Raw genomic sequence first — 10423 nt, forward strand, 5'->3', positions numbered from 1 at the left:
TGTCAAGTGTACAAAAATGGATTTTTGAACCATCCTTAACTTAATACACAGAAATATTTTCAAAGACATTTGCCACTTCAGAGTTTGAAAAGAATAATCGTATGTATATGCTTAGTGTTCATAAATATTTTGGGTTTTAAAATTCTATGATAAAATGTGGATTTTAGAAGTTTAATTTTGATAAAAAAAATTACTAACTGATGATCTTATTTTATATGAAGAGTATGTCAATAACAGAACCAACAAATCTTTGGCTTATAATTGTTTAAATCTGTATACTTCACTCGAGTTTTACTATACAAATATTAGGACTAGAAAATAAAAAAAGTCAAATTACAGACTATACGCTCGCTTATATCGATAGATGGACAGCTAGGGTATTCCTTATTCAGTATGTCTAAATATAGTTTGTGCCCTCATATCTTATCGTAATATGCAAAGACAAAAAACCGTGCGTTCGTAGAATGGTTTTCGTGACGTTACAATAATCACTTTATTTAATAATACGCGTTTATTTAATAATAAACGGAATAAGTGATATGCTTTTTAAACGTATTCATATTAATTCATAATGCAAGTCAAGTTTGCATTGTGAACTTTTAGCTTGGACGCAAAGGCGGAGCCGTTGAAAAATGCTGTTTTAATATGCTCGCCCACGAAATAATATGGCATAAACCTAAAACAAAATATATACATATATATTAATGGAAACTCTGCGAAAGCGGTGAGTTGCTAGGAATGTTGGTAAGAAAGCAATGTTTGCAGCACCCTTTCATATAATTCGCACTTCATTTAAAAATAACTTTTAACTTGATTAAAAAACTGCGACAACAAGCGGCAAGCGGAATGTGACAGGCGGAAGGAAACAGCAGAAACCATTTTCCCCCCCTCATCTACGCATATCAAGTAGGCGTGCGGAAAGTGCAAAGTGAAATCTTATGCAATTAACTTAAGGCCAACTTGACTTGAGCCAATGGAAAAGTGCGCGCTAGCAACTCGGTAAGAGAAAGGGGCATGGAAGAGGAGTAGTGTCGTTTGAAAAACTAATTGACATCGTTGCTCTGGCAGCACTGACAGTTGCCGCTCCTTTTGGAACCCGGGACGGAAGGAGAAAAATGTCTCGCGCAAATATTTTCACAGTTTCAACTTCTTCTTATTCAGCTGGGCGTTATTATTTTTTTTCATTTTGTGTCGACAGTTTTAATTTAATTTTTACCCGAAATCAGCGCCATGTCGTTCAGTGCAGGCGCCAATTTTAGCGCGTCCCTTTGCGGCCTGTCTACCTCAAAGCCAGGCCCGACTGGTAACCAACCAAACCAGACCAGACCCGGAGTAACTATTGCCGGTGCCATTAAAAAAGTTTAGTCCGATTTAAGCGCGCACGCTTAATGGCTATGATTTTAATCAGTAAAAATGTGTTGAAAACCAGCTGGTTGACTTCAACAAGGCAAGCAACAAACTGGAACTGGAATCTGGCATTGACGATGCCACCAAATTCTGCTCTCAGTTTCTCTCCCTGCTTGGCTTTGGTTATTGTGGCGCTTATGTACAATAACTTGCACATGCCGTCAGGAAGAGTCCGCGTCCATGAGTTGCAGAGTTGCCAAAATCTTTTCTGTTCCGGAGCAAACGTTACGCAGTTCTGTTAAAAGTTCAGCGTATTAAAAAGTTTTATATGTGCAGCAGCGAGAAATTGCATTAGCCGCAGGCGCAACTTTATGCAAACCTTATGCAACATATTCTTCTAACACTGCCGGAAGTTTTAAAATCCACAAAAGTGAGAGAAGTGCTGTTATGCAAGCAATAGATTTTCAGAAATGCAGCATTTATTTTAGAATTCAAATATTTGGCGACTATGAGGCAAGCAAAACAAGAAATTATTATTTAGTGTATCGTGAATAAAAATTAGAGCCAGTTTGGCTCTGACTCTGGCTCTGCTGTCCATCTCCCGTGACTTGTTCCTGGCAGCCAGGTCCAGTTTGTGTTTGCATCTGTTGGCCATCCATCGAAGTTTGAGTTCCATACCCATTAGATGACAATGGCCAGTAAGCGGAAGGCCACGACCAGACATTTGCACAACTTCGTTGGACGTAGCAATAGTAAAGTCTTGTCAACAGACAACAGCTTTGACCCGATCCCAATGCTTGAACAATTGACTTCATCATAACCATTTTTACTAAATGCTCATTTATTTTTTTGACTGAACTCTGGATACCCTAGATCGCAGTTAGACGATGCTAGCTGCCGTCGTAGCGATCACAACTGGACCAGCTGAGCTCGCAGCTGGCACAGCAGATGAGGCGACAACAACGCTAGCAGTACTTGCAGAAACACTTTGGGTAGTACTAAGGGGTGCTGCGGTCGTCGAGAGGGGAGCAGCAGCCGTTGTGGGAAGACCGTTTCTCAGACAGTTGTCGAGGAGTTCGTAAGTGGCAGCCGTATCGCGAACATAGTTGCTTTCCGTGGTATTGGTGCACTGGTATTCCAAATCCTGGTTGACTTTGATTGCCTCAGCGAGAGTGTTTGCTGTACTCGCCGCATTGGTGGCAATGTCATAGATCACAGAGACATCGCCCTGGGCCTGGTGGCAAGTTGTTGTAGTTAGATGAGCATGGTTAAATTACTTCACTTACCGCATTGGCATAGCAGGTGAAGAAGCCAGTAGTGTCGCTGTCTGTCCCATTGTCGCAAGTGGTGAAAGCGCTGCACATTTCGGTAACCTCCTGCTTATACATTGTCTGATCCTGCGTTGCCTGGGCCGTGATATTGGCCAGCTTCGTATTGTATGCTGTTATGCAGTCCTGATACGAACTGGAGAAAGTGGCAGCCACCTCATTCAACATGGGCATGTACAAGGAAAAACACTGAGTGGTCACATCCGCTGACAAAACATCCAGATTGTTGGCATTAACCAGATATTTATCCAATGCACCCTGCAATTGAAGTTGCACGGAGCTCGGCTTCGCCTAGAATGCAAATCAAATTAAAATTTCACTTGGACTTGTTGTTCGTTAGTTAAATGCACTTCACAATTACTTGAATAGTGACGGCGACACTGGCCAGGATTAGCACACTGCACAGAAGTTTCATGTTGAGGCTGTCGTTGCGTTTCGCAATTACTACTGTTTGTGTCCTCCAGTTGGCGCTAATGCTTTATATATAGTCCGAAGCACGTTCGCTAAAATGATCGATATATTTGCAGGTGAATTTTTTCCAAATTGCTTCAAGTAGGTGCTGAACCTAAAAGTACATCATCAGGTGAATGGTGTGAAACGCGTTATTTTCGTCGATCAATTAGGTGGCATTAAATTATGATTGAGGCCTCAAATTACTTTGCATGTGAATTTCAATTGGATGCCAACGTAACGCCCACACAAAACAATAACACGGTCAATATCCAAAATGACCGTACACAACAACAAACACACACATACACACACACATACGCACACATAGGCCAACTCCTTGATAAGCGCTCTCAACTGGTTCATACTTATTACAGCTAGGGCAAAGTGCGTGTGTTCGCCTGGTTAGCCTGGCTAATGAAATATTAAGCCAATATATGCGCCAATTTGTCTACTATTCGATTGTTGGCTTATCGGCTTTGTCATTTTGCGTTATCGCATTCATAAATAATGGAAACTATGCCGAAAATTCTATTATGCTGTAACGTAAACAAACGAAAAGATATTTGGAAATACACATGTACGTATGTTTATAAATAATTTAACAATGAATTCATGAAAATATATGAATATTTGCGGTTTTTTCTTTTATCTAATCGAAATTCTTCGAGTGAACATTTATAAACCTGACAAAAAACAAAAATATATTTGATGAGTTATAAAATTAAATCTGTATTAAAGATACAAGATTATTTGAGTAATTTTGAATTTCGAATGCACGATTTTAAATATAAATAATAAAAAAATAATTGAAATAATCACGCGCAAAGGAGTTTTAGATAAAATATGGAACTACATATATATATATATCGCAGTGATTTATCAAAAAAAAAATATGGTTCATAATATTAATCAATTAAATTTGTATTAGAAAAAATGTTCAAGATGATAATATTGAAGAATCTAATTGAACAAAAATAGAAAAGAAACTATTTTGGGCATTGCACTGTTTTTGTACCCTTCTTCTTAGATGAGTAGAAAATCGCTCAGCAGCTACAAAATATTTAATTTTTCCTACAGTTATTTCATAATTTGTAAATATGCCTTAGGATCCATAACAGCTTTTTGTGCACTCAAAAATATGCAGCACGTTTTTAGGGACTACAGTTTATGAAGCACTGAGCTTTTTCTGGCCTTAGATAAGAGTAACCCCAGCAACAATTCATAAACAAACAAACCATGAATCAATGTCAGTTTAATTAAGAAGCTCAAAAGTTGAACTCATCAGAATTTTCTCAGTTTCATGTTGGCCAAAAAGCAAAGCAGACATGAAAATTATATTCTTAACTTTGCTATTGACTCAGTTGATGGTAATTATTAGTTGAAGTGTAAAGTACCTCAGTTTCAATGAAGTTTTTCAGATGGCGGAGTTTCCGCCGAGTGGTCTGGACACCCTAAAGAGCTACTTGGAGAGCCATGATCTGGCCGGAGTGGGCAATACAAAACAGTGCTTCGTCAAATATCTACCACAGCTGGAACAAGTGGGCGCCACCTGGTCGACGGAGTACAGTGGCTGCCAGCAAAATGCGACCACTTTGCGCAGCACTCTGCTAAGCAATGTTGGTGGCTTCCAGCAAACCATACGAAAGGAAGCATTGCGCATAGGTAGCTATATAGACAGCTGCTTAAACTCAATGAATGTCATCGATTACTTCAACTGCTTCGCCAAATTGGTAAGAGAGCACTTATCAGCTGAGATAACAAAGCCTAATTAGCACCGTTGCATTTCTAGTCCAACCAGCAACTGGTCTCGATGTATTTCATATCCGCAAATGCCTCAGAGATTGCATTGAGCCTTGACAACCAGCTGAATACTATCGATGTGGAGCGGTATATCTGCTCGAATCGCACTGAGGAGAGCTATGTCCTGGGCACAGCACGCATATTTGATGCCTTGGACAAATGCCTAGAGCAGTCAGCAACCTTGGCCAAAGCCACCGATTAAAATCTTTCATATGCTTCACTAAAATCAAATATTGATTTTATTTCTATAGTAGTAGTAGTGTATTCAGTTTAGAGAAGTGGTCAGCGCGGATAGTCGTCGGCTTGGCTGCGACACACTTGTAACTCTTCAAAGGCCAAACGCATGCTGCTTTCATAAGCGACCTGTGCCTCGAGGGTGCACAGTACGAGCGTCTGCTGCACTGAATCGATATCTTCCCGCAGTCGAGTATGTGCACTAGTTGCATTGTGATTGATCTCTACGATTATATCCATATTTTGACTGCCCTGCAATAGAGAAACAGACAGCGAATTCGTTAGTGTTATAACTACACTTGCACGAATGCATTTGATGAAATTGATGGCAATAGGGTAATAAAGTTTTTCAATTGTTATTTTATAGATTAAACGACTTTAGCTATATTTTATTGCATCAAAATTGTAAAGCAAGTGAATTGGTGAGCACTGGTGAGCTTTTTACGCTGTTTAATACAATGATTTATTTCCAGTTGCATAGGGTTTTATAAATTGCAGTCAAAGGCAATGAGTCATTTAGGCCTGCAAGAGTGTTAACTAGTGTTAGATAGTTGATATTTCTTGTTATTCGATTTGGAGTCAAATTATCAGTTTTTTTCCACAGCATTTTCTCATTATCACAATAAGTTTCTTATTATCATTATTCTGTGTTTCAGTAACCGAATTTTATATCGCCATTTAAGCTTGACAAAGAATTTTATACTTATTGCCTTTAGTGATTAGCGTGTTCGTAGAACTATAAGATTGCTGCAATCTCAATACCGTTATCTATACTTCCATTATATGCAAAACACATTTGTTAGATGAAGTAGAACATTTATATATTAATACATTTGTTATTTTATTGGAATTGCTCCAGATGTATTATCTAAAGACGTTTTACACTACTTGAGTATTAATTGTAAAAGTACTTACACTATTCTTCATACACTCAATGTACTCAAAATGGTCATCAAGTTCAGCGCACAGCTCGAAGTTGCCACACAGCGTTCTGCTACCCATTTCGATTTGTTGTCTCTCGAGAGTCTCATCGATGGACAGATCGAGCTGAGTCTCGTTCGCAGTCAGCTCGCACCGCTCGTATTCTGCGGCAAAGGTGCTCGCGGCATTTATGCCAGCCAGCATATATTCATCGTGGCAGTCATCAACTGTTGCGTCAGGCCAGACTGTTGGCACGGCCAGAGTCGCGTCTGTGCGGAAAACTGAGCCTTTTGCCCCGTGCAGGTAAATACCTAAAAGCAGCAACAGTACAGATAGCTGGTACCGGCGACTTTGGGTCTCGCAACCCAAATGCTTTTCAACACGTACCGCACACATTTAGCAATCAATTTTGAATGGCGCCCCGATTGGCAAGCCGGCTGTTGAATATGCTATTGAAAAGATATCTAATTGAATATTTCCTTACAATCAAGCGATAATTATTGGACGCTGACTTAGATTGGTATATCAATAGATAGTTAGAAATTATTAGCCGTGCGCGCATTAAGTGCCTAACAATCCAGTCGACTGGAGTGTTCTCCGGGTTCATGAGCTTGACAGATCTGATGTTACACTAAAACAAATCGATTTGAAAGCTTTTTTTTTGTGTTATTCTCAAAACAATGTAAGTTTATCTAACCGAGTTATGTACATAGTACATATGTATTTGTGTCACTTTAAACAATATTGATAAGCTTAATCACTGAATTAACTCTCTAGTGCCGGAGACCGAATGTTGACGGACATTGGCTAATTTATTACACGCTCTCTTCAATTATTGGTTTTATGACGTTTATTACTCATGCTGATGGTTACAAATGCTGTCACACGCATATATAGTTGAAATGTTGTGAATTCGGATTAATTAACTTTTTGCAAAAAGTTTAAATATCTAATATTAAAGCGCCGTTAAAAAAAAAACTTGGAAATATAATTTGTGCACCTTTAAAAGGTGCTTTCCCGATTTGTATCTTATATGCCATAAATTCTAAGATTTTAGAAAAAGCATTTGTATTCCAGTTCTTAAAAAAAGAGGAAAACACGACTATTATTTCAACACTTAATCAACACACAAAAATTTTATTGGAAACAAAATGGGCTCTTTAATTTTGGTTGCTGCCTTTAAGTATGCAAGGCTTCATCGAACTATGGTATTGTGCAATTATTTATCAACTATATGCTGACAATGTTTATTTGTAACTTGCCTCCATGCTGATTAGTTTAAATCCATTCACTTTACACTCAACAAGAAGCTTAGAAAAAACGCGGAAGCTTGTTCAATGCACTTCGGAAGGTCTCTGGCAACATCTTGCCAATATCCTCCTCTGGCATCTTCTCTGGTGTGGTATTAGTTGGGTTGAGTGGCTGCTCAGTAGGTATAGTTGGTTCAGTATTTGGGGAAGCTGGTGCCTCAGTTGTGGACTCAACTGGTTCCTCGGTGGAGACAGCTGGTGCCTCAGTTGTGGACTCAACTGGTTCCTCGGTGGACACAGCTGGTGCCTCAGTTGTGGACTCAACTGGTTCCTCGGTGGACACAGCTGGTGCCTCAGTTGTGGACTCAACTGGTTCCTCGGTGGACACAGCTGGTGCCTCAGTTGTGGACTCAACTGGTTCCTCGGTGGAGACAGCTGGTGCCTCAGTTGTGGAGCCAACTGGTTCCTCGGTGGAGACAGCTGGTGCCTCAGTTGTGGAGCCAACTGGTTCCTCGGTGGACACAGCTGGTGCCTCAGTTGTGGACTCAACTGGTTCCTCGGTGGTGGAATCAACTGGTTTCTCTGTAGTGACAGGTGGGCTATTAGTTGTTGACACCTCACCGCCAGAAATACAGGTATTGAAATCCGAATCACATTTTTCCAATCCAGTAGCATACTCCAGGCGAGCATCTTCCACGCATATCGTTAGGTCTGAATCGATGATGTTGTACTTGTTACTTATGGTATTGTATTGGGTGTTTGCGTCGCTATTCAATGTGAACATCACTTTGTAACTGTCAGCCGACTGAAAATGATTAAAATCCAATGCGGACAATTATAAAATTATTCGTGAGAATTGCGTGTCATTTCTGTATCAATTTGAATAATTAGAGTATTCGCCTGTTCTCGCAGAAGTCGCAAAATGTTCCAATTGCGCCAACAGACTAAATATGCCCTATTTTCTGTATTAGTTGAAGAATATTCATTTAAAAATTACAGGGAGTTTTAGTCTTGTATATTCGTAAGTAATTATATCTGGGTAGAACGCACAGATTTCCAATTGCTGAGTACGTACCGAAGTCCGATAACAATCGAAAAACTGGAGACCATCAGCGAACGACTCGCAGGAATTCATGCTACTGCACATGTCCTCGCTGCGGGATAGCAAGTCATTGCGACTCTCTTCGCTCTGAGCAGTCAGGGTGTTCTTGTCCGTCTGGGCTGTGGCTACGCAAGCGGTATAGACCTTGTTGTAGTTGGTCAACGTTGCCGTTTGATCGATAATATACTGATTGAAGCAATTGTTGATTAGATTCGGATCATCGGTATCACTGTGGGCCGAGATCAATGAGTGCATGGCCTTCTGCTGCAGCCTCAGGAATGGCTGAAAGTCCACATCCTTGGTGGAGAAAAAAGCGTTGCAGCCAACGGCTAGGACCAAGCATAAAGCAATCGCGAATTTCATCATTTATACTTCACTTTACACTATTTTACAATATAAGATCCGTGAGGATAATCAAACGTGCCAAACTAAAGGGTGGCGATTTAACTGACCGCAAATATATGCTGGCAATGCTTATATAGCCGAAAATAGAGGGAAGCCATGGGCCAAAATTAAAAAAAAAAAAATTGTATATAAAATTAATCAAAAACTCATTTCCACCATGGAGATTGTCTAAGTTTTAATTACTTTTTAACGCATCTAATGAAAAATTAATAACCATCATATCACTAACCCCATTGAACGTTGTCTATATTATCTAATGCAGTGTTATCACGGCCAATACGCTTTTTCCTATACGCAAACAGTAAGCAATAGATAAGGATAACTTCCAGCTTATCGCCATAGGCGCAATTGTTCAAGCTGCACGAGGTAAGACTGTAGTTGGAATTTTTGTCAACCATGAGTAATAACAATTGGTATCACGGGACTCTAAAGTGATTTTCGTGAAACTGGACTTTATCAATTCGATTGTGAATTAATATTGTAACGCATAGCAAATAAATAAAGTCATAATGATCTGTACCTTCAGTTATCAAATTTTATAGCTTATATGGATCGATCGCTAGTTTGGGACCTCGTTACTCTGGGATCTCGCTAATATTGGAATTTTGTGATATCAACAACAAGTTATAAATTTACAATTTTATATTATAAGGAAATTAATGTGAAACTAAGAACTAATACGGGATATAATTCTTTCGATTAAAAATATATTGTATCTTCTGTTATATATAATGATATTTTTATTGAATCAATCTATAGAACTAGGAAAGCATTGCAAATGGTATAATAAACTTCAATAGTGCTTAAGCGATTTCTTCAAACCATTTCTTCATCCCTTAATCAGATTCATCGTCGTTTGCATCATCTATAATAGTAGTTGGAGCAGGAGATGAGGCATTGGTGGGACCCAATGGTTCAAGACCCGAGATACACCTGTTGAAATCTTCATAGATGACAGCTTGTTTCTCCCTTAAAGCGCGCTCTGAAGCGTTGGTGCATATGTATCGATTGTGATCAATCAAACGTAATTCCTCTTGCACCGCAGTCAACAGCTCTCCAGAGTTAGCTGAAATCGAGTACATGGTCTTGGCAGTGTTGCCAGCCTGAAAATATAAGTAGTTCACGTAAAGTATTCGTAAATACGTAAGTTGCATGTGTGTCACGAAGAAGATGAGTAGAATAAAGAGGGTACTCAACTTACCGTATTCGCGTAGCATTCAAAGTAGTCAACGGATCCAGTATTGTTACTGCAGTTAGAAAGAGCAGCGCAGGCGCCGGTCGCAGTGTTATCGATCTCAGTGCGCTTATCCTTCATGTTCTCTTCGAAGAGCTCATGGTTTTCATCGGCGGTGCTCAGGCACTGGGCAAATTCAGCCTTGTAGCCCTCGGCAACTTGATTCACCAGGAGTATGTAGGTGTTAAAGCAGTCGATCAAATGGTCTGAATTATCTGGTTTAATGCTCGGGAGTTCTGCAAGAGCCCAATCTCCAGCTGGGGCACCGCTTGGCTAAGGCCAATGGCCAATAGCAGGATACTCAATTTTGTATACATATTGCAGATCTTTAACACTTTTAGATTTGAGT

At 39.7% G+C, this 10423-nt stretch overlaps 5 protein-coding genes across 6 annotated transcripts; 1 reads left to right on the forward strand and 4 right to left on the reverse strand.

Moving 5' to 3' along the window:
* Positions 1-2227: 2227 nt before the first annotated feature.
* LOC6560329 lies at positions 2228-3232 on the reverse strand. The gene is made up of 3 exons (XM_001986537.2): positions 3037-3232; positions 2634-2966; positions 2228-2581 (listed from the first exon to the last, which is right to left on the reverse strand). The coding sequence occupies exons 1-3, from the start codon at positions 3088-3090 to the stop codon at positions 2228-2230; spliced, it is 741 nt and encodes a 246-aa protein (XP_001986573.1). The 5' UTR covers positions 3091-3232.
* Positions 3233-4458: 1226 nt separating this feature from the next.
* On the forward strand, positions 4459-5176 carry LOC6559577. Its single transcript, XM_001986538.2, has 3 exons — positions 4459-4495; positions 4547-4858; positions 4918-5176. The coding sequence occupies exons 1-3, from the start codon at positions 4493-4495 to the stop codon at positions 5128-5130; spliced, it is 528 nt and encodes a 175-aa protein (XP_001986574.2). The 5' UTR covers positions 4459-4492; the 3' UTR covers positions 5131-5176.
* On the reverse strand, positions 5142-6721 carry LOC6559966. Of its 2 annotated transcripts, XM_032734617.1 has the most exons (3): positions 6471-6721; positions 6078-6394; positions 5142-5414 (listed from the first exon to the last, which is right to left on the reverse strand). In XM_032734617.1, the coding sequence occupies exons 2-3, from the start codon at positions 6285-6287 to the stop codon at positions 5211-5213; spliced, it is 414 nt and encodes a 137-aa protein (XP_032590508.1). In that variant the 5' UTR covers positions 6288-6394; positions 6471-6721; the 3' UTR covers positions 5142-5210. The 2 variants fall into 2 exon arrangements, with proteins under 2 accessions (XP_032590508.1, XP_001986575.2); XM_001986539.2 differs by having other exon boundaries at positions 6078-6716.
* Positions 6722-7188: 467 nt separating this feature from the next.
* LOC6559967 (mucin-5AC) lies at positions 7189-8884 on the reverse strand. The gene is made up of 2 exons (XM_001986540.3): positions 8409-8884; positions 7189-8138 (listed from the first exon to the last, which is right to left on the reverse strand). The coding sequence occupies exons 1-2, from the start codon at positions 8799-8801 to the stop codon at positions 7395-7397; spliced, it is 1137 nt and encodes a 378-aa protein (XP_001986576.2). The 5' UTR covers positions 8802-8884; the 3' UTR covers positions 7189-7394.
* A 673-nt stretch (positions 8885-9557) lies between these two features.
* On the reverse strand, positions 9558-10423 carry LOC6559264. The gene is made up of 2 exons (XM_032735530.1): positions 10042-10423; positions 9558-9943 (listed from the first exon to the last, which is right to left on the reverse strand). The coding sequence occupies exons 1-2, from the start codon at positions 10153-10155 to the stop codon at positions 9677-9679; spliced, it is 381 nt and encodes a 126-aa protein (XP_032591421.1). The 5' UTR covers positions 10156-10423; the 3' UTR covers positions 9558-9676.

The sequence above is a fragment of the Drosophila grimshawi genome, unplaced genomic scaffold, assembly GCF_018153295.1.
Source record: "Drosophila grimshawi isolate 15287-2541.00 unplaced genomic scaffold, ASM1815329v1 contig_1367, whole genome shotgun sequence".
In the NCBI taxonomy this organism is placed as follows: domain Eukaryota; kingdom Metazoa; phylum Arthropoda; class Insecta; order Diptera; family Drosophilidae; genus Drosophila; species Drosophila grimshawi.

Bases quoted from the DNA above. Each gene is read 5' to 3' on its own strand.
- LOC6560329 (XM_001986537.2), bottom strand. From the start codon at position 3,090: ATGAAACTTCTGTGCAGTGTGCTAATCCTGGCCAGTGTCGCCGTCACT. The intron at 2,967-3,036 runs GTAATTGTGAAG...TTTGCATTCTAG, and splicing joins GTGTCGCCGTCACTATTCAA to GCGAAGCCGAGCTCCGTGCA. The intron at 2,582-2,633 runs GTAAGTGAAGTA...ACTTGCCACCAG, and splicing joins TCACCTGCTATGCCAATGCG to GCCCAGGGCGATGTCTCTGT.
- LOC6559577 (XM_001986538.2), top strand. The intron at 4,859-4,917 runs GTAAGAGAGCAC...TTGCATTTCTAG, and splicing joins TCAACTGCTTCGCCAAATTG to TCCAACCAGCAACTGGTCTC.
- LOC6559966 (XM_001986539.2), bottom strand. From the start codon at position 6,479: ATGTGTGCGGTACGTGTTGAAAAGCATTTGGGTTGCGAGACCCAAAGT. The intron at 5,415-6,077 runs GTAAGTACTTTT...TCTCTATTGCAG, and splicing joins TTGAGTGTATGAAGAATAGT to GGCAGTCAAAATATGGATAT.
- LOC6559967 (XM_001986540.3), bottom strand. From the start codon at position 8,801: ATGATGAAATTCGCGATTGCTTTATGCTTGGTCCTAGCCGTTGGCTGC. The intron at 8,139-8,408 runs GTACGTACTCAG...AATCATTTTCAG, and splicing joins TCGATTGTTATCGGACTTCG to TCGGCTGACAGTTACAAAGT.
- LOC6559264 (XM_032735530.1), bottom strand. From the start codon at position 10,155: ATGAAGGATAAGCGCACTGAGATCGATAACACTGCGACCGGCGCCTGC. The intron at 9,944-10,041 runs GTAAGTTGAGTA...TTATATTTTCAG, and splicing joins TTGAATGCTACGCGAATACG to GCTGGCAACACTGCCAAGAC.